Here is a 26,787-nt window from a genome sequence, read left to right as displayed (position 1 = left end):
TGTGTCCGAGCGACCACCGAGCGATGCTCATTCATTTCCAAAAAGGACACTCTAGAGCCTCCTACTATTCCGATGATGTGTTTGTGTGTGTGTGGGAACACACCGCACTGATGCATCAATATTCTGGCAGCGTTTTATCGACCGGTTTCTCTTCGTATGGCGCACCACACCTTCACGGCTGTGTGTAAAGCGGATGAAGTATACATGAGACATCCCGGGACATCCCGAGTGCAGGCGCGAGCCATTCCGTCGGCAACCATTAATTTTCATCACGCACCAACAGGCCCCCACCGGAGCGGGGTGGGGGGAGAGAGAGAGAGAGAGAAAAAGAGAGAAAAGGGCGGCATTTACGGTGAGACATCTCACACGGCTTTATTGTCACGCGTTTTGGGCTTGATTTTTACCCGGGAAGCACACAAAGAAATAAACGAAATGGATACGAGGAGGCGATATGAATTTGTGCAGGATTACTGAACGCAAATAAATGCCATTTGTCCTGGCGACTCCTGGTCCTGGAGAGAGCAGCAATTTATCACGGATGGGGGGAGTCGAAGAGTTTGACACATTGGAGGGCTTTTGCATTGAAGGGTGATGGAAATAAATCCTTCAACTAAAAATGCTTCGATGACCTGCTGATTTGGGGTTTTGTCGAGGTGGTGTCTTACCAGTAGTCAAAAAATGTTTATATTAGGGTATGCTCTTAGCTCTTCTGTGATCTTGGTGGCAAATTGTGATTCTGTTTTGACCACTAAAGGATCGCAGTAGTACCCGGAACCTAATGTTTTGAGATGTCTTGCTAGGACGTACCTGTCCAGATCCAATTTAAGGGTTTTACATTCATAACCTCACTCTGTGCCGAAAAGGATTCTTTTTCTTGGTCAGAATGCTCGATGGATGCTTTTATCCGGAAGCTCTTGTATAATGCTCAGACACATACGATTACAGCACACCCCTTTCACAGTCCACAGACATCATATTCAAGATATGTGACAAGATGCATCAGCCTCCCAGTTCACGGCTACGGCATGGTCTGTACAACATACTCTAGTAAGTACTTTTCATCAATTTCACACAGGATCTTGGACTGGCCAAGAGTAGTAGGGTCTGGGGGTCTTCTCCAGACACTCTAAAGTACCAGATATTACTACCAGATTAAACCACGAAATTCTTTACAATTTCTCAAACCAAACGCAATGACCAAACCAAAGTAAGGGACATCTTGTTCCCTTCCCCCAACAAGTGTACTCCAATCTGACGCCCCTTTCCTTTCCAAGCGGTTGCTTTTCAGCATTCCAATTCCACTACCATCGGTAGTGTGTTTGTGTGCAAAACCAACGCAAACAATCAATGAAGTCTCATGGTGGCTTCGTCGTCCACTGCAACCATAGCATAGCATGTTTAAAAAGGAGGTAAAAAGAACCTGCCAAGAAGCAGGTCCGAGACGCAATTCGCTTAGGCTCGAGCACCAACACGGAAGGGGCGCTTCGTACGGCACCATGCCCCAAAACATCTAACTTCCTTCAAACGTGGCGCGCGTGTTGTGTGACATCCGGTGTGTGTGGTGTGTACGCGAATCGCGCTTTGTGGCCAAAAGCTGATAACGGATGCAAAGTAAACACGTACACACACACACAGTCCGGAGAGTCCATCCTCATCCTCAAGCTCGTGTAAACATCGCCATGTGTGACCAAAGGGAAGGGAGGTTCGAATCATCAGCAGAGGACAATCGATTCAATTTTACTCCTCCCTACGAAACAGCACGCGCACGTCTATGTCTATAAACCGCGAGGTCCCAGGGTAGACGCCGTATACGGTCACGCTTATGGGAAAGTAGTAAGTTTAGCCTCTCCTCCACACGACCTCACCTCACAGTGGATGCGGAGTTGGAACACAAAAAAACAGGGACGACTCCATCCCCAACACAAAGAAGACTTTGATGAAAAGCAAACTAATACACACACACACACACATAGAAGGGGTGGTGGTGCATGTTTTCACTTACCCGCTGAAGCCTTTCCGTTTGTTGACGGGCGACGTATGCTGGTTCGGTAGTATGCAATCACTTTCCTGTGGGACTTCTGGAATGAGAGGAAATGGAAAAAAAACAACGTAAGCGAGAATGAGAGATCGGAAACGGTACTCTGTCAGCTTCAGTTTATGTGTGTATGTATGGTGATGGGTGGCGATTGGGAAGGATAAATCGCTTCACAAAACTTATATAGTGGCAAAGTTTTCCAATCGTATTGCGTATGGGGATTTTTTGAAGATGCTTTCGAGTGTTTGCGATTTGAATGTGAGTCGGATTGCCGATATGAAAGCTACTAAATAACTGGGTCAATGAGCAACAGGGTGGTTGTTGTAGCTATGCACCACCAGAGCCATCAACAGGCACCAGCATTCACTCACTAGAGAGCAAGTAGTTTCAAATATGCAATGAAATGGCAGTTATTCTTCACTTGCAGACGCTTGCCAAAAGCACGCCACAAAGCATAATAAAACTACATCAATTTTCTTCTTATTTAGTTTCTTCCCTTTTCCATCGCCTTTTGCTGATTCATTTAGTGCCCGTTACCAATGAAGACATTGGTACAGTTTCCCTTGCGAGAGAAAACAGCACCAGCAGCACGACGCGCAGAAATGCATAAGCGCGCCGCTGCTGTCGGCCTTACGCCAATCCGATATTGTCCCGATTTGATGACGGCTCTATTTTTAAAAAAGTCATTAAAAATTATTGCCTTTCGCAACGCAGCCAAGAACCCAGCCTGGATTCATCTCTTCTCCCTTGTCCGCGTACTAAACGCTCCGAGAGAGACAGGCAAGAAGCCTTGATGGTCATCTGCCAATATAAACGAATGGTGCTGTGCTGGTGCAGTTGCATTTTGCATCACAGTTTTGCAGGGATGCCCCTCAATTGACACTCCCGCTCCACCACTCCTTTCCACCATTCGAAATTATTACAGAACGAGGAGGGAGAACTGGGGGACTACTGCCAACCCCATCGGTCCCCGGTCGGTGTCGGCCTCGTTTGAAATCAAATGCAATTTATCATTTCCCATTTCCAGCGAAGAGGAAACGGCCGCGAACCTACCTCCCCACATTTTCTGCCCACTTCCATGCTTTCCCATTGAAAAGCGCATATGTTCCCTCCAGTCTCCCTCCAGACCCCAATTCTCCAGAGCTTCTTCTGCTGGCAGAGTGACAAAGCAGTCGCGCGACAAACGACTACGACCCTTCTATCCCCTCGTAAACCAAAGAGGAGTGGAGTTGATGCCTCCAGCTGGGATGGACGTACGAGCGAGTTTGAGAGGTTTGGGTTACACATCGGTGCATCATTTGCGTACTTCCAACAGATGCTGCGTTGTCCAGCGGGGATTAATGCTTCCACAGACCGACCAGATTGAAGCTCCTCGGCGCATGGTGACCTTGCTGTGATCAATTGCTGTGTATAATAGCTACTGACACCTATTCTAGTGGGAGAGACATGCTAGAAAGAGTATGTATAGACATGCACCACACCACACTCCCACGAATGCACCATATGGGTAATACTGGCCGAGGAGGATGCTGCTCGGTACGAAGAAATATATGCGGCGGTCAGTTCCATTTATGGAGCAGATTTAATTTAGAATGACTATTTTAGGATCTAAATATGCTCGGCTCGTGTACAATGGAACGAATGTGCTAGGCAGCAATGGCACGGCATTGAGGCACCTTGAGCCGGGGGGCCACACGCTTATGTATGCAGATCCGCACACGTAACAAGTGCCGCACGAATACAAAATATAATTAAATAAAATGCATTCTAACAGACTGAAAGGATAATATTTGCAAGAAAAGATATCTGCAGTAGAACAACTATGACATTGAAATATCGTAGTTAAGCATGGTTTATAACAACGAGGTTATCCGTTGTGCCGTCGCCCGTAATGCTATCACTAACCAATTTGCCGCTCTACCAAACAGAGAACCGTTTGAAGATTTACAACCCAAAACGGAAAAGCCATGAAAGTCATGGATAGCAAAAAAAAAAAGCGTAACTCTCTGTTTCGTTTAAACAGTACAACCTCAAGGGCAGACACCGAGTGGTTGTTGGGATAGGAACAGCAGGGTTGTGCTGAGGATCTATTCGACTGAAATAATTAGCATTAGCACAACTGACCTAGTTAACACGGCGGAGGGCAGGAAGATGCGCGCGCGCGCTTGCTCACTCCTGTGCTTGAGTTTTATAAAGAACCAAAGGAAGCTACGAGATGCTATCCCAGGCAGAGATATCGATATCGTACATCCCTCCTCCTCTCAGTGTCCAGCTACTTCTACACACACACACACTGATGGCTGCGTGCTTCGTACATGCAGGATCAGTCAATTGTGGGCCCGATTTTCAAACCCGATTAGGATCAGGTGCCTTGTCACACGATCGACTCGGATAAAGATGAGTGAGTTTGTGAAAAAGCCGGGCACATCAAAGGGAACCGACCGGCGACCATATACAAACGCCTACAAAGGCCCTTAAAGCCGAGCATCAGGCATACTCCCAGGGCTTCTCCTGGTTGTTATCCGTGTGTCCTTCATCGGAGGGCGATGTTGTTTCTTTTTTGTCTTTTTGCACGCTACAAATGACGCCAGAGCGGCACACGTTCCCCCCGTGTCGTTGTTCTATAAATGACGCATCATAATGCAAGCATAGAGCATACACACATATACGCACGGACGCACGCACGCAAAAATGGACAACTTATTTTTGGAGCACACTCAGCGAGATCTTGGACCGGCGGAGAGTTGAACGCGGTTTTGCACGCGACCCACCCAATTTGTTGTTTTTATTTAACCCCTTCCCACCTAGGCCAATCTTCTCGGGTGCGGGAGTGGAGTAGAACGCGGGACGATGCCAAATCTCTGTGTTACATGGGTCCCGGTTCCGTCCCGGTTGGATTGAATGTTTGTGTACGGTATTTGTAGATGACCGTGTCTTGGGACACGCATTGAGAAATAACTCCGTGCACAGAAGTCAAACTTTCGATGAGTTATTCCATATTTTTGTTGAATTCTTAACACTGGAGATGTTGAGGGACGGAATTCTTGACGTAGATACGAGTCTATGTTAACAAACCGCACATACTTCAATTATATTAGCTCAATCTATGTAGGAACTAAACAATAACCTATTTCAGCTTAAACTTCTAAATCATTTCATCTTTATTATCTATATCTCCAGGTCGATGAAGTCATTCTCGCTATCACATAATAAAATTACAGGCTCATTACAGACGCTCCCCACTTGGATTAGATTTGAACCTAAGACAACCTAGGCTATAATAAGGCCGCGTATTCTTAGCACCTATAAGGTCTCGCATAATAATAGACGCTCGTTGATGAATTATCCACCACACAACGTGTCTCATCGCCCATTTCCGTATGAATGCGATGCATTGTAGCGTAGAGGCATCTCTCATCTAATCGAAATTACACCAACGATCCCTCACATCGTTTTATCCCGCCATTTACGCGGCCGCTTTGAAGCACCGGCCGGAGTTCAAGGGTGTGCGACACGATTCATTGCTAGAAGAACATGGCGCCAAACGACGCAAAGTAATGGGGCGGCTTTCATAAAACCAACAAACCCCAATTAGAAGTGTTTCTGCGCATTTCCTCGCTCGAGTAGCGCGATATACCGTGTGCAATCGTTTGCAGTCTCTCTAACATTCTAAACATTTCAATCTATAAGACCAAAATAAAAAAAATTCGCCGACAGCTTACACCAACAACAACCTTTAGTTCAGATTGATCGTCTACTGTTCGGCCGAATACGGCATACGTAACCTCCGAGCAATTAAGCACCCGGGCCGATGGGGCCCGCAGGCGCATTGCCATTCCTGGTGACGTTTTCTGTGCAAAGTGCGGAGAGTTCCATTGCTTTGGTGCGTCGGTGTGTAGCGGCAGACAAAACAGACGCGAATGGTTGTACGCTACTGCAGCAGCGCTCCAAAAGAAGCTCGCGCCACCCCGAGGGCAATTGCAAATTGGCATGTAATCTCGTTAAATGACTCGCAACACACTGCCGCGGCGCGGACGCGGCCTGATGGTCACTGGGTGAGGCGCCGGTCCAAATGCTGCTTCACTTCCGAGGACAAATCTAAAACGTTTGCAGCTGGGAAGAAGCAATCTATCAATGTTCCCCCCTGGGGAGGTCGCTTAGGGCACACTGTGCTGGTTGCATTTGAAGATGAATGCCAGGGGAAGGGGGGATTGGCCTTTGCTTGTGCAGTCAATTTAATTAATAAAACAACGACAACATTCAATCAAAGCAAGACTCAATCAAATAATTGCTTCAAAGACATATCGTCTCGCGACATTCCTCACGTGACGTCAGTATTCCATAGATACACATGGATGGGGAAAAACATAGAAAAGGATTCTAAGCGCACCAAAGGGACAAAAATAATAAAAAAAAACCACACCCCGAATACTGAGCGTCATTTGTATCCATTTCCCGTGCGGTTGCGGAAAATTGTTTATTTTGATAGCGCTTTATTCCCTCCAAAAAAAGAGCTTTCCTCCAAATCGACACTCTCCCGTACAACATTTCGGGAGAGATACGTGTGTTAATTCAATTAACGGGCCAAAGCGTCCGTTCGAACGATCCCCGTTAGCTAACCTTTAACCCCGGAACGATTCACACACACCAATTGGTCGTTCGGCGCTCAGGCATCGTTAAATAAACACGCTCATAGCCCCACCACGTTGGTATATTTATGGACTACTGTGCGGAAGAAAGTGAAAATTGTGGCTAAAGATCCGCCAAAGCAGCGTGAAAAAGTGAAACCACCACCATCATCGGCAGCAAAAGCGTCGGTCGGCGTCGTGGTCATCAATCTTAACGTGGGGTCTGTGGTGCAAGATGTTGATTCAACCGCAAGCGTCATTCATTGCACAGCAGCAGACCACTACAGTAGCTCCCACACACAGAAACACTCGAGCTGTTCAGGAGCTGTATAAAAGGAGTCAATTTCCGGTCGATGTGGCGCTTCATCTCACGCACTATTGCTGCTGCTACTGCTGCCGTGTGTGTTTGTCCTCCCGCGGGATAATACCGGTGGGCGGCGAGAAAAAGGACACCGAAGAACACCAACACACACACACAGCGTGCCTTGTGGCGACGAACCAACGAAACGGAGTAGGAGGAGAAGGATTCGATTGCACCGGAATCGACCGTAATGAAATTGTGTGCGTGAGAGCGGTAAACGTGGCCGCAAAACCATTAAGCCATTACCGGCCAACCCCGTTCGGGTATCGTGACCAATTAATCGAAAGCTTCACTTCCGGAACCAGGCCCACCCCCCGATGCTCATTCACACGATGGGCGGGAAAATGAGTACCGAGAGCGACCACAAAACGTGACCCGGAGAGAACGCAGGAGTCACACGATGGACGGGATTCTCCATCGTCAGGATCGGGAACTTCTCCGGTGCTGTGTGACGCGGTGTCTGTGTGTGTGTGTCTGTGTGGAAATGATACCAAACTTACCTCCCAGGGTGTCCGTGTCGCGCTGTTTATTGTTCAATTTGCTGTGGGAGGAGGGCAGCGGCTTCAGGACGGTCACCGGCACCAGCCCTTCCTGGCTGTCGGACGCGTTGATCGACAGACGCACCAGGCAGTAGTCGGGCGCGCCCGAACAGTTCATGTCGACGATTTCGACCTGCTGACCTTTGCTGACGCTCAGCTCGGACGTGCCCGGGGCTGCCGTATGGTCCGCTATGACCCATGTCATCTCCGCTAATCCGCCCTGTAGAGAGAAAAAAAGAGGAAAAGAAATTGCGTTAGCAGTTATCCGAACACGGGTTGCTGGAAAAGTGAGCTTGTGCTTGGGGTAGAGAATGTAATGACGATAAGAGTAGTAGTGTGTACCAGCACTCGGCCGGTCGGTAATACGGTGGTTTCCCCTCTACTGCTGTGCAGGAGTAGGAGGGCGCCGATTGCGCCCGAGCTGGGAAAGACATTACAACGAAATAATCGATTGCCTTTGTTTGACCATTGCTATCGATTATCGGGCTAGCGAGAAGGCGCGCGCGTGTAAATTATGCGAGCATTGCCATGGCTGGATATAGCGTTCAGGTACTGGTCGACAAATGGGACAGGCAAAATGGGGACAGTGATTTTGAAGTCTAGAACACAGAAATCGCCTGAAGCGATAGTTTTCATGAGAAAGGTAAACTGGATCAATTGTAATGAAGGATTTTAGACAAGTCAGTCAGAAATTATTGACGTTAGGATCTCCTTTATCCATGTTCCGTAATCTATTTGGATCCAATAAATGATCTTTAGTTACCATTTAGAAGAGACAATCGATAGTTCTAGCCATAAACCTCTAGAATGTTTATAGAAGCATCATTTCAGAGGATCTGAAGGATCTTCATTCAAGTCTTTCAAGTTTTAAGATAACAGATAGCAAAACAAAATCTCAAGATAACCCAAGATCTGATTGATGTGGAAGTTGTATATGATAAGGTAACGAAGATGTTCTTTGTTTAAGCTGAAAACTGAAGAAGATTTCAATTATCTATGGCTTATAGTTACTTCGCAACGTAGATAGATGATGCTAAGGTAAGTATATTATCATCAGTTCCTACAACCAGACCAGAACTACATTGAGGTAATCTACCTAACTTTCTGTGCAGTTTGGGATGGAATATGTATGCGCACTAGCGCACAACCACATCACATAAACTGTTTTGAGTCATAGATCCTGTTCATCTTGAGCGCATGAAGATGGGTTTATTTTGTAATAGATAGGTCATGTGCTTATATAGCAAAAAGTTCTGAAATAAACTCTCTTCCATACGGATATTATAAGCTTGCCCAATGCCCTCCTAACGGTCTCCAACGAACGAATAGCACTGTTCAACAAGGTTCACAGAATTATCGGTCGATTAAAATAGCATCGATTTTGCTCACTCCACACAGCGGAAGTACACCAGGTAGGCACAACAACCTGATCCACATCCATGGTTATAATTGCTAGGAAACCCTCGAAACTCGCCTCCACTTAATTGTGCGTTAGTAGTAGTAGTAGTAATAGTAGTTCCCTCCTTCCTTGAAAAGCCTCCGGAAATAAATGTGATACCGCGGGTCGTGCGACGCACGGTTGCTCCGGTTGCGCCGTACGCCAAAAGTAATTTATCATATTCATAGCTTTGTCAACATGGGAGCACAAGACGGCAGAGCATACAGATGGTGTCCTATCCCCGCCCGCAAGCTGTCAAAATTCAAGACTGTCAAGATATTGGGAGTGGATAATAATCTATTGACATAGGTCATAGGACAAGCGGCACAGGCAAAGGGGCACAGTACCAGCATGCGGGGCAGAGAGCAACATTAAGCTAGGTCCAAACGAATAATGCTATTAATGGTTGCCCTTTTAAAACACACACAAACAGACAAAAACATCCTTTCGTGCGTGGGATGGCCATTCCGGGAGCCGATCGTTACAGTTGGTCGTACAACAGCGTAAATGATTCGCTTCCGTGCCTGATCGATAAAAAAGCGAGTGCTTTTCTCGTTTATCAATGAAGTGATCCTTATTCAGGGAAGCACTAGCACACACACAAACGTGGTAAAAATGAATGTTTATTTTAGGCTTCTCGTCTAATGCGATTAAACATCGATTGCCATTGCCGTTTGACGCAATTATAACTTCTCCTTATTATGACCGTCGCCAGGACACCGGGCACCCTCTCCCCATCGCACAAACAGTGTGTGGGAGAGCTCATGTTTCCAGTGGTGCCTTACCGCCAGTGGATCCTAGAACCATTAACAAACAAGTGTATTTTGCCGGAGGTTGGGGGGGGGGCGTGAGGGTCAACCGAACCGACGAACAAATAAACGAGAACACATCACCATACGGTAGAACTACCACCAATCAACAAAAGGCTGATGATGTATGGTAAATAATGACAGCGTGGGCGATGTCACTCCTGCACAAATAAACACACATGGGAGGAAGTGGATACGTGCCCCCAATTTAATTTCTTTAAAAGCGGTTTAATTCCACTTTTTTTTTATTCTCACTGTAAACATTGACATTGGTACAACAGCAAACCCGGTTTGCATTGCCAATTCCCACAAATAATGGGGTTCGCTGATATGCATTTCCAGTAGCACCAGCAATCATTTATTCATGATGTTCGACGTCCCATGTACGCGGTTTTTACTGCATCGATTGACGACAACCCGGTGCTGTTGTGGCATCGTTACCGACTCCCAAGCATTCCCAAAGAGCTGCACCAACGATTTTGCTCCTAATCCAATCAAAATATTGCACAATGCAGAAGCAAATCGTCCATGCATTTCCTGTGCAATGAAGCGAAAATATTTAGCTTTATTAATTAAGCCAGCACGGTGAGACCACTGGTACAACAGCAAACGTGTGGGTACGTGTAAATGTAATCCTATTAGCTGGATGTAATTCCAGCATTAAACCATAATCGGCACTAAGTAGGACTAAAACCAGCGTTTGGAACGTTGCTAAATACGTAGCAAGCACTGTCAACGGACACAGCACAGTTGTGCCAGAGGTACGTGAAGCGATTGCCAACAGTTCAGCGTACACTTAGCACGGTGTTCCCGTCCTTGCTTCCAACCAAACCATTTGTGCGTTCTTTCCGGCAGTTTCTAACGTTTTTCGAGAAAGAAAAAAAGATACACACACACGCGCACACACACACAAAAATCCTATGCCTGCAGGTCCTAAACGTAAGCAATGTGTGTACGGCAGATATGTGGAATGTTCTCCGCACGGCTTAGTCGAGAAGAATGCTGTTGCTTCTTATCCCATAAGCACGAGAAAAGTAGGCCAAGAAGATGAGGGAGCACACATGGGAGCGAGACCAGCGACGGCAATACACAATAATATCACACACATCATCCACACACACATGTTTTGCACATACAACCGCCCACCCCCCCCCCCCCTCCCCCATCCCCCCCCCCCCCCCCCCCGGTGAGAGCGACCCCATTAGAACTCAACCCATCCTCGGGGAATACACACACATACACACGCAACCACCCACCTGTGCTTTTCCTTCTCCATCTCCAAACCGACAGGGAAGCGGAAGCGCACCAAATTGAAGCATAAGGCGACACACCCTGCCACACACACACACACACACACACACATCTGGTTGCATCCTCAAGGTAAGAGGTACACATGTATGCATAACGGCGGCGAAGCTCGTTTGATCAACTAACCAATCTCTTCTTCGCCCTCGTGGCTGGAGGGCAACAACAACAAACAAAAAAATGGATGGAAAGTATTACATAGCCGCATCGTCGCCACGACATGCCCCACCACCGTGTCAAGATGGAAGAATCTGCGCGATTCTGAGGCAAAATGTGGCAAATCATGTACGTAAGCGGGTCAGGCAGCAACATTTGAAGCAGATTAATAAGGACCTTTGGAGATTGTATCCTGGTTTATACAATCACAGACTGGGCTGAAGAAATTGTACACAAGAAGCCAAAAGACATTGTAAGATCCGGGTATCGTAATAGCTATACATTAAAGTTCCTCTCCAGAACATTTGCAACTCAATCACGCTTTTTGACAGATGTCACCGGGTGTGTGTGTGTGTGTGTGTTGGACGCATTTCCTTTACATACGAGAGGTTGTGTTGCCTCTGTCACGGCGACCAAAAGTTGTCCAAAGTAAGGAAGGTACGGCAAATGGGTAGAGTTTGCAATCTTTCCTCAATTACCGATTCGATTCTTCAGAAGTTACCCAATATGCTTCTTACGAACGCGACGTCAAACTTTTTCTGAAAAACGACTCCGAGAGAGTGAAACGAATTTCTTGATCGAGTTCCTTCCTTAGCCTGTGCACTCACCCCTGAGCTGCCTGGGTATTTGATTGCTTTGCATATGCAAGGAAAGTTTTGCTTTTGGCAAACGAAAAAGTGCATCTTCTCTGAATTTATCGATTGCAAAACAAAAAAACTAGGCCAACACACACCCAATAACAACCCCATTGCAATTCTGTTGCTCAACAACGCTCAACATCTCAACAGCAGCGCCAAGATGCGATAAACAATAAAGAATAATAAATCCCCATTTGCCGCGGCGTTATCGAGTTCCAGCCGCCGGGGAGGTTGGTTTTGCAAAAGAAAGTGCACCCCTCGCGAGCACGGGATGAATGGGAAAAGCCCCGAACAAATTGTGTTGTGTAACTATCCTCCTCCTCATCACTGTCTCCCTCTTTTCTCATGCGCCCGTACTAATCCTCGCTATAATTGATAACGCTCTTCCGTAATCCCCCGGGCGATGCCGGATCGGTCGGTCGAAATCGTACCAGTGCCGTTCGTTCTAGTGGAGTGTATTGTTTTGTTCTTTTTTTATTAATACATGTTCGGCAGCCCTGAGGCAGGGCTGGGAGAGCATAATGCGCGAAATGCCGCGCACTTGGCTTGGATTTATATTTGCGCACTTCCCGTTCAGACGACGACACCAACACACATCCTATCCTCACTCCCAATAATTCGCGCTTCGTTTGGGGCGTTGTGGTAGTACCGCCGCCCCACCAAATGGGATTCAATTTGCATATGCACTGTACTGTATGCAAGTGTATATATATGTGTGTGCCAGTGTGTTTTGCAAGCGAGTGCAAAGTTTAATCAATTGTCAACACGTTGTGCTCACGCCAAGGGCTTACCCCCCGCCAGCCGGCTGGTGGTATGATATGGTGCTTTTCCCACCTTCACAGTCGCTTACCACACACACACACACCTCTCTACAGCATAATGCAATTATTAGATGCATGTTACACGCGAGGGCAAATGCACACGGATTGGGACTCTGCCGGGAGAAGCTATACGGTGTAGAAAATATAAGAGCGATACACCAACCGGAAGGTTGATAATTTGATTGTAATAATTATCAACCACATAATAGGCGTGACGGCGGCCCACATGCGATTGTGGGTTTAGTGCCGCCCTCTGGTGATTATGGGGGGTGCAGTGTCAAAATACTTAGAAGTTAGAAGAGCAAACAGACACACACGTCACCGCCACCTAATCAGGTATGATTTGTTGGTTTGGGAAAGTACTGGATAACGTATCCCACTCATGGTTGGTATTCCCCGTGTTTGTATGTTGTATCCAGAACCATAAACGGTGGTACTTAAAACACGATCAACGTGTGAAACTGCGCTAAACGAGCTAAACAAAATTGTTTATTAAACAACAAACAGACTGCACCTTCGCGACGACAAAACAACAAACAGCAACGTCCGCGAATCCGACATGTCAGTATGCAAATAATGAGTGTCAACAATGAGTTGCGTTACGTTCGGTAAAATTGGTTCTTCCCATGGGAAATATCTTGAACGGAAGAGTTGCGCAACATTCACACATCATTGTCACTCAGACACGACGATTTGTTGCATTCATCAGTGCTGATCGGTATCAGCTTAGGTTGTATAATAAAAGCAAGAAATAAACGCAGCCTGAGGGACGTGAGCTCGTGGTGCAGATAACAGTGCGCGAGCCTGCTAAACAACATGTTGGAAGTTCAAATCTCTCATCGGGACTCTAGCAAGAGACGAAAAGCAAACACAAAAGTAAGATATTTTTGTGCTATGTTAGAATATAGATGGTATTCCATGCCACAAATCGTGTAAATTGACTGACCGATCGATAGTCCATTACCCCGAAAATAAATTTGTCCACATTTGACTGTTTCGCGTTTCTTGCCAAAACTACTGTGCATGGCAGTATGGGGCAAACGAGAAAGCTCCATTTCTCTGAGATTGAATTTTAACTGACCATTCGCACGCAGAACCACTCTGCTTGGCCACACACCATTCAGAAGTAATAACATACAGTAGTGGTAATGTACCAAAAAAACCACCAATCCCCCCCCCCCCCCCTTCCCACCGCTTTCTTACTTTTCGAAAGAATTGAAACGATCCGGGCGAATCGATCGTATGCTGCCGGGCGAGGGCGGCGTGCGACGGGACGCTGCTCTGCCGGAACCAGGGTAGCGAAATTTTTCGCCCACTCTTCTTCGTCGACCCGGTCGACGACAGTCCACCGCCCTTGGCACTGCTGCGGTCAGCCCCATCAACGTCGCCGCCTCCACCGCCCTTGTCCACATTGTTGGATGCTTTCGACATGCTGTAAATGCTTGCTGCTGCTGCTGCAGTTCACCACCAACACCGCACACTAAACACTGGCTGGGACTGTACGACACACCACAACAACACGCCACTATTCTTGTTCTATCTGCTGCTGCACCGCGATGCTGCTGCTGCTACTAGTGATGGTGGTGGCTGGGCTGGTAGTTGTACTATCGCTGAGCAAGATGATGTTGACAATAGCTTCTGCCCACCGGTACACACCGAGCGCATTATAGGTGGTGCTGCTGAGCTGCGTTTTATAACTCACAACATTTCCGTGTGGCGTTTGCGTGTTTGGCGAGATGCAGAGAAGATGATAGACTGGCCCCACCACCTGCGAATGCAATTCTGCCGGATTTACAACCACTCTCGTCGGACGCTTTTTTTCTCCCTCTTTTCTTTACAAAACAACAAGCTCGTACACGGGAGCTGACAAACGTAACACGACGGTACAGTAGTAATAACATTCATTCATTGCTAGCTAAATTTTCGCTGTTTCGCAGCATAGAAAAAATACGCAATATATCTTCTTCCTTTTTTGTTTGCAGATGTTGCTCTGCTGCTGTAATGCTTTTAGCTGATTGGACGTTTGGTTCAGAACCACTTTCATCAAATCACAAACACACACACACACGAAAGCGTAGATATGCACATATGCACACTTGTAGTGAACTTTAACACTTATCACATAAATCAACAAATACTATACGGTCGGAGCGCGCGTACGGGCATCCCGGCAAGGTTATTAAAAGTGTAACTAATCCTTTTATCTCGCTTCTGGGCTACATCCTTCACACTGCTGATAGACACACAGAGACACATGGCACACAAACACACACGCACCATGAAGTTTAATTAATTACTCTTAAAAGGAATGGGAGAGCGGAGCGCTTGCGACACCTACTGTAGTTTTGGAATGCTATTCCATTCCATTTTCCCAGGCCAAACGCCTAATAATTTAATTAATGATGACCTTGAAGAGTGGTATCACGCTCGTAGACACTTTTGGTGCTAAAAAAGGTAGGAATAAAAACACCAAAATGCGCAACCAAAATCAAAATGATTCCTTTGAGGTTTTAAAAACGCTTTCTTCCCTTTGGTCAGCAATAAGTTCAACGCTTACGATTTGTCCCATTAACTTCCCGTCGATGACCGTTTTTATTAATAATGTAAGGATAAACAAACAGAACAAAAAAAAAAGGAAGAAAAGCTAGCAAAAGGTAAGTACCGAAAGCTTCCAAAAACCAAGCGCCAGCTCCATCTCTGTCGCCGGTTTATTGTGGCGGATGGATATTTCTTTGTGACCAAAAATAAACCCGATTCGCTCACGGTTGGCTGACGACTGCGTGCGTAAAGCCAGAATGTGAAGGGCAAGGGCGAGTGAAAGAGAGTGTGAGCACAGGCAGTCAGTGAAGGGTTCTCCGGGGGTGGACATGGAGTCCGTTGATGGAGTCTCGGCATTCCGACGCCACCATACGGTACTCGGCTGTTGTTGCTGCTGCTGCTGCTGCTGCTGTTTGGGTCAGCTCCGGAACCATTTTAAATAAAGAAGCAAAGGACACAGACACACACGCACGCACGTGCGTCGTATAGGCAAATTTTTCGTCCCCTAGAATGTTTGTCTTCATTTGTGAGAAAGGAAGGACTAAAGGTTGGTGGAAGAATTTCGGTGGCTGATTGAGCGAAAATTCCATTCCGCTCGTCCCCGGCTTCAATTGGTTACCTTTCACTGTGTGACAACATTATCATACAAGCTTTTGCATGTGTTTTTAACAGCTTGTTAACATTTTGCTAATCATCCAAAAGAAAAGCCCAACACATTTTAGTATGACATTCAACATGAGTTTTCGTGTATCCCCTCCCTGCTGAGAATTATTATCTCAAGAACTCACTCACTCACATTTAACAGGTGTCGTTTCTAGTTTCTTCACTAACGCGGACACTGTTTTATCTTCAATTGTAGCCCACTTGCCCACATTTTGATGAGAGGAGGGAGAGGAGGGGAGGAATGGAAAGGGGTGACACGGTTAGACAACAAAGCAAAAAAAGAAATACGCCAACTCTCTCACGGTCAAACTGCCAAACGAAAGGCGAACACAGAAGAGTGGCCTCGCCATCATCCGACAGTTAAGTAACCCGGCTGGCTAAAGAAAGAGTCAACCAAACGTTTGAGCATAACCAAGGGACAGCAGCATCCTACATACATCAAGACGAAACAAACGCGCGCACACACACACACAGCGAGAGAGACACGTACACACGTAAACCTGGGACAGGCACGCAACAGTCAAGTGCCAATCATGGAACGAAGGGGTGCGGACAGGGAAGGCGAGACGAGAAGCTCAGTGCTCGCAGTGGTGACGGATCACTTACAATCCTTCCTCAACTGGCTTCCACTTGTGTCACACACACCACAGCACGCTCCCTCCCCCCCCCCCCCCTCATTTTACCACCGTGGGAGATTTTATTCCACAGCTCCCTGTCAACGACATTCACGTGCCATGGATGGTTGACAAGTATTCTTCTAAATCTTCCCGTACATTGTCCGTTTCCTCCCTTAGTCACCACCATCACCATCATCACCAGAACCAAGAAACCAGATGTGGGTCGACCATATTGGTTTACTGACCTACACACTTCGCGTTGCTTCGCGTTTCCCCTCACATTCCCCAAGGCATTTCTTCCTTCGCCGGCAATGGTTTCTACACACACTGTGGCCGATTTCCCGGAGGATGTACTGGGGGACTACATAACACATCCCCTCCAACCGGTAGGTAATAAAATTTGAAACCATTTTAGAATCAACTTCTTCTTCTTCTTCTTCTTTGGCTCAACAACCGTTGTCGGTCAAGGCCTGCCTGTACCACTAGTGGGCTTTGGCTTTCAGTGACTAATTGATTTCCCCCCATAGCAGGATAGTCAATCCTACGTATGGCGGCACGGTCTATTTGGGGATCGAACCCATGACGGGCATGTTGTTAAGTCGTACGAGTTGACGACTGTACTACGAGACCGGCTTTAGAATCAACAATAAGTAACAATTGCAACCGGCGCACGGGCACATTGGTTTTTCTCCACGCCGCGGGACATTTCCCGCGAGCTTCCTTGCTTCCCTGTTCGCTTCCTCCTCCATTTTTCGTTGTTTATTCGTGGTTTTATTCCTTCCTGAATAGAAAAAAAAACCCTAAAAAAACACCCAAATTTTCCTCCCAATCCCCCCTACAGCCATTAACGCACGGGGGTTGTGTTTCAGGGGAAGGCGTCAGCATCTTGCACGTTTTTCTCCACACGTATGTATCGCTGCTCACTCTCTCTCTCTCTATCTATCTTTATCGCTCAATTCCTCCCTCTCTTTCCTCCTCTTGTTTTCCTCCCACCGTGGTAGTCCGTTATAATCACAACAATCTAATTTATGACCAACTCAACTCAAGGGTAATGATTTCACTTTCCATCGGGGCCCACCGCCGCCGGCAGCTGTGTGCAGGGCGGGGAATATATGTGCGAATTTTATTTCTTTTTTCTTCCCTTTGGCTTCTCCACAGTGTTTTGTGTACCAACACAGAACCCGGAGATCAGCTTTTATGAGATTTTTAATTTTTATCTACCACCATCACACCACCACCACAGCACCGCAGTCGGGATGGACATTCGGGAGGTCTTTTTTTTTCTTCTTCTTGGAAACCGTGCACCACAACCACAGCATTTTTTTACTTTTGCACAGTTCTCGCACATAAACAAGTAGCTGGGAGAGTTTCGTTTTGTGAGCTGCCTTTTTGGATCATCGTGAAAAACGAATAAATTCGCTGCATGTGTGAAACATGTCGGATAACGGTAACGGTGGTTGTAAAAGAACGGTTCGGGCAGTTTGAACTAAAGCACCTTTTAACTTCATACATCGAGCGCAACCTGACGGTCTAATGATAAGACGCACCGTGTTCCGTTGTGAACTTATCGTCGGTGCGGTATCAAACCCCATATCGATCAGTACCCTGCCATCGTATCTCACATTATTATCAATGACTGATGATAACATTCAAAATGAACATTAATGAGAGACAAACTTATGTGTATGTGTATGAGGCAGGCGCGCAAGTCCCAAGGACGAAAAGGTTCTTTTACAAGGAAAAAAATCAATCAAATAAATCAACATTCTATGATGTGTATATGCAGCCCAAAACCCCACAACATTACCATATCATATGTTATTGGGGGACCGGTAAAAATCATTCATAATTCATTCGACACACGCAATGTGTGTGCTCTATTCAATTACAGTAACCGCACACACACACACATTCGAACACAAAAAAAGTGAACACACTTTTTATCGATCCTTGAATGCTGTTTGCCGTTCATTAAAATGACATCCAGTCCTTTTTGGCCTGCTGTTCCACCCTTGCTCTCTGCCTTCCTCGCGCTTACCCCTTTAATAACATTGCCTACATGTAGGATGTAAGCTACATCCACAGGCAGACATAAATTGTGCGACCAGCTAGCTCTCCTCCTCTGTGCTCTAACGCAGTCAGTGGGCGATAACTTACGGTTGGGTTGGGGTGACAAATAATAAACCTTCAATGTTCGGTCAAAACTTTTCAATCAACAGCAAAAAGAGCCTCACCAACAGGAGGATGAAAAAAAAACACCTTTAACAAGGTGTACATATGTGTGTCTGGGGGTGTTTGTTGGGAAAGGTAGAGATGGCGAATGGCAATTTTGTTGCGTGACAGCGTTTTGGCACACATTAGCGCAAAAAGGCGACTTGTTGACACTGTGCAACCTTCGGGTCAACGTGTAGCCCACCAGCCCACTCATTTTGATGGATCATAATTATTTCCCACCATGGCACCAGGATCAATGGCTAACAAACGCAAGCAGCAGTGGTGGTTGTGGTTGCATGTTTTTGTGTTTTTTTAGCTTCATTTTAATCCACGTTTTGTCGCACGTCCCAATTTGGGCGTCTACTGATGTTTTGGAAGGGATTAGACATGCACACACAGACAGTGTACTTGAGGACACACTTTACAAGCCTTCTAAATATGGCCGCAACACTGGAAGTTGGCTAGCGATACCTCCCATTTAAACCTATCTTTTTCTTCTGCGCCGTATTTGGCGCTTGAAATTCGAACCTTTTTTGGGGCTCGCTCTCTCACTGTCGAGGGCCTCCGTCCGTCGGTATCAAACGGGACACCTATCTGACAACAAGTTGCCTCCGGTTGTACCGCCACCACACAGTATGGACCTTCCACAGTATCTCTTGCGTACCATCTGTGCAAACAAACAAGAAACTCCACTTGACGGTATGTTTCAGAGAGAGAAAGAGAGAAAGAGAAGGATAGAGAATGCAGCAAAAGACACAAACATATTCAGGGCGGCAAAGGCGGAAAACGGTAACATTTCGTCGCCTGAACCCCACACCGGGACATATTCGGGCGAACTCAACTCAGGAGGGGGAGTTGGTTTGGGTAGGTAGTGTGTGCGCTTGTTGCTGGTTGCGCTGTCAAAATTTTCGCGTAGGAGTGTGTGCCGAGCATTTCGCAGATATTTTTCCACAAACTCCTCTACACGTGAGCCCCGACACATACGAAGTTTGTGTGTGAAATGTGAATGTGAACGAGAGTGAATGTGTGACCTTTTCTGGTCACCCCAGCCAAGAGGGGACACACACCACACTGTTTGCCTACTGCTGGAACCGGGACTGGGATTTTGCTTTACATGTGAATTCTATCACCTTTCAAGCATCGCCCCTTTGGTCACGCTCAGCGCACAAAAACGCATGTTTTGCCGCCTTGGAGTTGATAAAGTTTGAAAAGAGAAAAAACCCTGACTTGTCAAACAGGCGGAGCAGTACTAAGATGGATCAAGACAGATTAGGGATAAAAGGTAAAAAAAAGAGAAAAAAGACACACACAAATACAAAATTAACCCCTACCCGAACGAAGCAAATAGCAAAAAAAAAAAAGAAATGCGGTGGTGATAAGAAATATTTTAAAAAAAAGTACAAAATTATAAGAAAAAGAGAGAGTGTGTGTCAGAGAGAGAGAGAGAGCGTACACACGGGAAAACAGCCCACGAGCGAACAAAAAAGCGAGGAGAAAGATGGCTCTCGCGGTGAGCAAGCGATCAACCGGGGACAAACGCGGCGAACGATACGAACTCGCGCGCACGTGAAAATGAGAGTTAAATTACACACTGTACATGTGTGTGTGTGGAGGAGTCGGTGGTGATGGTGAAAAGCCGGGAAAATCCTGGCTCGATGGGTTGGGACCCAGAGCATTCAACGCTCAACGTCCACATACACACTCAAGTAAATGAAAATCTCGGATCTAAGTGGCAGGAACAGGCATAACACTGCAGCTTCCACTGTGTTCCACGGTGCCGTATGTTACACACCCGGTCCGAGGAAAGAAAATCACATGCCACTTGCTCTGAACAGCAAAAACAAAAAAAAGTCACATAATCACCCTGTCGCCTCCCCCACTATGACACCCTTCCCCCTTTACACGTTTTGTGTTGTGCGGCGCGCGGTTGTTCGCGGTTTGCGATAAAGTGAAATTAAATGGACACAAATATTTGCTTGCTAAAGCGAGAGGGAGAGAGAGGGAGAGAGTGATAGAGAGAACGAGAGTGCGAAAGGGCAACCCCATTTCACTTGGCTAGCAGAGTTTGGTGCGCTTCTAGCAGTAGATACACACATTTATCTTATTTCAAACGTCTCATCGCCCCACCAACACACTCACACACAAACACACGACGATCTACACTGCCGTGGGTTCATTTTTACAGCACCGAGCACCGTATCAAAGCAAAAACCCGCCTTACACAACCTACACACACAGACACACACAGTTCGGGCTGTGGTTGTGTTTTTCTTTGCTTGTGTAATTTTCTCACCGCACACGGCACCACACCGGGAAGGACACCCCGGTTACGCGTTTTGCAAAACTTGAAACCTGAATTCTTCCAAAAAAGCAGCGCAAGATTTGAGGCTCGGCCTAAGAATTGTATCACCACACGTTAGCTCTTTTCCTTTGGAAGGTTCTCTCCTTCTACGCGAATGTGTCTCAACGATCACAGCCACATACGGTTGCTTTCTGGGGGGGTGACGGCGCGTCCGGTCGTGTCCTGCCCAGTGTAACCCATCTGCTGTGTGGTGCGCTCCAACTGTAAAATTTACATTGTCCACATTTTTGTTCTCGCTTTCACTCACTCTCGCTCTTTGCTGTTATGTCTTCAAACTTCAAACAACGCGACCGTGCATAGCACTACTAGAGCCATGACCTCCGAGAAAGACAAATTAACGGGAGAGCAGCAGCAAGCACAGCCTGCTTCTGAGCAACGCAACGCTAGTAGTAGGCTAGAGCTCCAAGTGCAGGATAGTAAGCAACCGTCACACACACGCACACGAGGGCGTCGCAGCATCCGCGCCTAAATCCTACACACTGGGACGAAGCGGAAAATCTGCTCAACACTTCACCACTCCCTGGTGCTGGCGGCCCAAAATTTACACCAAACGGAACCCCCTCCCTCCCCCCTGGGTCCAGGTCGGAGCGCTGCAGACAGAGCGCTGAGATTTATGTCCCCCCCGCGCCTTACACATCTCGCCCTGCATCCCAATTGCGAAGACACTGCGACACGGCGGTGTCACGGAGCGCGTGTCACACTCACAGATTGGTGGTGGTGTGTGTTTGTGTGTCTGTTCGAGCAACACACGACGGGCACGACATTCACCGACGGCAGGTCGCGCGCAAACTGTGCGAGCAGCGAAACCCTCGAGACCCTAAAACTACGCACGCGGTTCGTGTGGCGCTCTCAGGCGCAATACTCTCAACCGTGGTCGTGGACGGCGTAACGGGTACGGGAACTCTCCGAGAGCTGAATCATCTCGTGCAGTAGGAGGAAATGTTGGGTGGGCGATTTTTACTACCAAGTGGCCGCGAGTGTGTTAGAAAGAGATGATCCTTTTTTTTTGCTGCGTTATGATATGCTCCAGCAGGATAACGCTGCTCCAACGCGTGGGAGCATCATGGGGTGCAGGAGAGTTGTCGTAACAGAGAGAAACATTGCAAAGAGAGATAGAGAGAGAGAGAGAGCTTGTCGGATGATCGCAGGATCTGCAGCATGGGCGTTATGGGGTGGTGACCCGCTTGTCGGAATGCTCAACCAAATCCCCTTCTTCCCCAGCCAGTGCGTCGTTTGGTGCGGCGTGTTCACTGGCGTAAAATGACAAGTGGTTGCTGCGTTACTGTTGCCCGTTCCCCTCTCTTCTCTAGCCAAATGTTAACTTTAGCTCTCTTGCACGATGGTTTTGTCGTGGATGAATGAGATAAAATTTTGGTGTTGATAAATGAGAGCGAAAGTGAGAGAGCAAGAGCTGAGAGTATTCGGTGTGGGGAAGAAATCCCGACCGAAAGAGAGATTCGGTCGTGTCTCCGAAGTTCATTCTTCGTAAGAGTTCATCGCACAGCAAAAGCAGCAGGGGAATAACAGTTGAGATGAACACGTTATGCTACTTGTTTTAAGCATTACAAGCAAGGTTCAATTTACTATGAGATGATAGTAGTAGCATACACTACAATCAGTGACTACACTAGTAATGGTTAAATTCAACAAACATCCCGAATCGCTTCCGAATGACTCCGTCAAAATTGAAAACGGTTCCATAAAGTAGATGTAAAACTCCAAATTCGGAACTGTCCGGAGTCGTCCAGAGCTGTCTGGAGTCGTTCAGAGCCGTCCGGAGCCGCTAGTCGGAGCCGTTGGAGTTATCCGGAGCGGTCTTGAGTCGTCCGGAGCCGTCCGGAGCCGTCTGGAGTCGTCTGAAGCCGCTTGGAGCCGTCTGAAGCCGTCCGGAGCCGTTGGAATCGTCGAAGCCGTCGGATCCGTCGGTTTGATAAAGCCGGAATCGGAATCGGAGTAGCAATATTCAGAAAGCAGTTCGGAGCTGTGGTGTAATTCCCATCACTAGACTACACTCAGAGAGGCATGTACTAACATGTCACGAATGCTTATAAGATGCTCTAATATCAGAGATTTCTTACAAAATTTTACATTTAAAACCCCTAATTCCTGGCTTCTTTGTCTAAGGAGCTAAGTTCAAAATACCAACAAAGGATAACTGTAAAGCTTATCATTGTGGTCAAACAGCTCTGCTTTAAAAGTACGCACTTTTCATTCATATGCTCTACTACCACAAAAAAGAAGCATTAAAGATTATTTTTATCTATGCTTAAGCCTTCCAAGGAACAGTCCACTCGAGTACCTTAGCCTGCTCCGGTATGACGCCCAGCACAGAGATTAGTTTGCTCTCCGCATCATGCTCCAACGTCGGTCATCATGGACAGCAGCGAGCACACAATGGTGGATCGGATGCTAAGAACCTAACCCCATCCGTAGTGCCGCTTCTTCTTGGCAAAACTGATTTTGTTGAAAGATATCGTGAATTCCTCACCACCGTGGCTCTGCTACCGAGAATATGGGCTACCGAGCTCGGCTCGACTGTTAAGGCAAACAAACCTGCTGACAATGCGAGCACTACACCACTCCTTTTGTCCTGGCTTTGTGTGAATATGAACGGTTTCTTCTACGGTACCATGCAGTACCCCACACCTCCACACTCTTCAATGGTTTCGTGGGCTCAAGTGCACAGCACATTAAAAACTTTAACCACAATCGCCAGCCCATTTGCCCATCCGATACGCGCCCCCGAGGGGGGAAGATGACGATGATGCAGATAACAATACTAATACGGAAAGGTTGTTTGACGTGCTAGCTAATCTTATGTATCTGGCGGCAAGCTGTTTGCTTCGTTTCTTGCTCTTTCTAATACGGTTACATCGTTGGAAATGCAGATCTTATCAAATTAAAGCAAATACTGTCGGCGTAAAAGAAGGTGAAACTTCATTTAGATAAGCAATAGCAAGCATAATTTAAAAACAGCTCTAATCCACCACCAGAAAGCCATCGTGAAACGGCAAACATGGTAGTAATCTTCAAACAATTCATCTGACCACAGGCGCGCTCAGGCGATTGCATGCGTGAGAGGTCCAGGAAGTAGTGCGGCATTTGGACTTCCCGAAAAAGCAAACACAGCATCCTTTTCCCACATACAAATGCAAATACCGTGTCTGTGTGAGATTCTTCTCCCGAGAGATGGAGAGAGAGCAAAGCTAACCTTACGTTCGTATCACCACCACAATCCGCCGCACGCTAGTGGTTCTGGTTTAGCGTGGAGCTAAAGGTGGGCGCATCACCACTGGAAACCCAAACAAACAAAGAGCGTAAGCGCGCGGGCGAGAGAGAGAGAGTGTGTTTGTGGATCGGCGAAAGAGAAAGTAAGTGAAAGCACGAAGCCGGCAGCCTCGGCACAGACGAAACAGAGAGAAAAAGGATTGTTGCGTGAGGCGCGCGATAGCGCGAATGCGTGACACAACAAGCAGCATACGGAACAACACACACAGCATGCTGTGTCTCACGGGAAACAGAGAGACGGATGAAACCGTGTCGGGAACGTAACTGCCTCTCCAGAGCAAAACAACGAAGAAAAAAAACAGAGTGTCCTTGGATCCAATCTGAGATGATAAAATTATTATGTAATCGGTAGCGAAGAGAGCAAAGGCGGCGGTGTACACACCGATGCTAGCGAGACACCTCCCACAGGTCGGCACGATTTGTTGCTTCAGATTAGAGGCCAACAAGAAGGAAGAAACGGCTCACGGGAGTTAAGTTCTGTTAAGCGGTCGCATTTTTTCCAATGGAGACGCCTGGTGATTTGTACATTCTTATTTTGTTTGCTTCTTATAGCAGCTACTTTTGCGTGTGTAGCCAATTCTAACGGTCACGTTTCACGGTCCGCATACAAAAAAAAAACGCTAAAACAAATCCAGTGTTGCGTTGCTTCACAAGCTCACCGCATCGGCAGCATTAATTCCCAACACGCATCTCTCATCACGCGGAGCAATTAAGTAAAAATCACAAATCCGCCAAACAAAAACCGTGGGGGACGGGGCAATGCCGCTAAACTCATCCGGCATCACTCTGCAGAACCCCCCCACCCCCTCATCACCATTCCACCCGACCGGCATTCGTCCCTGTCTTAGCATTGGACTTTTACTTTCGACGCATGCTCATCAAAACGGGCCACTGTGGCGGATGCTGTGCTGTATTGCATATGCTTTTGCTCGCGGTTTGGCGGAGGGGGGGTCCCCCTCTTCCAGCTTCCTTTTTCCATATGCTCTCGGCTCTTTTTTCATCACACTGGCACTCCACACACCATATCTCGAGGGAGATAGCGGAGAGGTGGAACACGGGGCGTTTTGTTTTCCCAACTCATCAACGCAGCAACAAGAGCATGGCACCGTCTCTTTTGGGGTTGGGAGGTTTATCCCCTTCCCGGTTTCAGACGGAGGGATATTTCTGCGCTACCCCCTTTGTGCACGCTTTTTCAAATCGGTTGCAGTTGTATTTGACAAGGGTGGTTGGCTGCACAGTCCGCTTTTTTTGTTTTTGAAAAGACGGATGGATGATGCCCAAGCAAAACACTTGACTGAGTGTGCAGGATTCATTATAACACCCTTGAAACTCATTACGGAATCCGTGCCGTCGACAGTTGTGTATCACGCTTTGCGCTGCGCTCGAGAGAAGATGTGTCTTTCAAAGCACACGTTGGTTGTCTCTCTGTTTCTTTTGCCTTTCGTCTGGTTTGCTACATTTCGGGTACATTGATGCCGTATTTATTGTACCGCAGTGTTTGCACTTCGGTGTCGCCATTTGTGCTGCATCCCGCTGGCCAGACGGAATGATGCAGGGATGCAAATTTCAACAACGGAGCAATGGAACCATTTTTGCGCTGCTCGTCTCCGGCTAGCCCTGCCAACCAGCTCGGAAGTCAGCTTAGGCATCGGTACGAACATGGCAGCATCTGTTTAACAATGTGAAGCGCGTTACGGTAAACTAATGAGCTTGACGGAATAAATCATGCCGGGGGGCATTTGGCTCTCGCTGTTACTGTCACATTTGCGCAAGACATTTCCTTCGCTGATGGAAACTATTTATAGCTGCAGTATCAAAACGATGAAGAAAGGAGGAAACAACTTCCATAAACCGATACTTCTTTGTGACGTTTTCCACGAAAAGTTTGCAATTAAGCCACCATCATTATGCTTCTGGGCAAGAGCAGTAGCTTGGGGCATCCAAACAGCCGCAACGATGCATATTAAGCATGCAGCACCGCTGATTTGAGGACGCTCGTCACTTACCTTCTCACTGTCGGTCGTGTTGCCGGACCCGAAGCTTGCCAGCGAGCTGCCGTCCTGATCGTTGTCGTTCAGCGTATCGTCGATGTCCTTCGAGAGCCGCTGGCCCAAGTTCTTGCCGCTGACCTTGGCCGGCGATTTGAGCAGCGAGAACGAAGTGCCGGAGAAGTACGTCTCCTGCATGACCTCGCGCATTCGCTTCACCCACAGCTGCTTCGTCTCGAGGCTGTTCGCCTTGAGCACGATGCGATAGTCGGACAGGATCGGGGCCCGTCCGGTCCAGATGGCAAACTTGCACTCGTCCCCTTCGATGTGTTCCGTTACGCCAAAGTCTAAAACGGGGAAACCAAAAAAGAAAGAGAAAAAAACAAG

General features: G+C 47.2%; 1 protein-coding gene across 2 annotated transcripts in view; it reads right to left on the bottom strand.

Moving 5' to 3' along the window:
• The window catches only part of LOC120947490 (triple functional domain protein), a 67,659-nt gene that overhangs the window by 19,214 nt on the left and 21,658 nt on the right, over window positions 1-26,787 (bottom strand). For both annotated transcript variants that reach the window (XM_049606887.1, XM_049606888.1), the window contains exons 5-7: window positions 26,419-26,747; window positions 7,525-7,783; window positions 2,003-2,078 (exon numbers count right to left, since the gene is read on the bottom strand). In XM_049606887.1, coding sequence (XP_049462844.1) covers window positions 2,003-2,078; window positions 7,525-7,783; window positions 26,419-26,747 — 664 coding nt within the window. The remainder of the gene's footprint in view (window positions 1-2,002; window positions 2,079-7,524; window positions 7,784-26,418; window positions 26,748-26,787) is intronic.

Source organism: Anopheles coluzzii, chromosome 2 (genome assembly GCF_943734685.1).
Source record: "Anopheles coluzzii chromosome 2, AcolN3, whole genome shotgun sequence".
Classification (NCBI taxonomy): Eukaryota; Metazoa; Arthropoda; class Insecta; order Diptera; family Culicidae; genus Anopheles; species Anopheles coluzzii.
The sequence above is the reverse complement of the archived record's forward strand: the minus strand, read 5'-3'. Positions and strand labels throughout refer to the sequence as shown.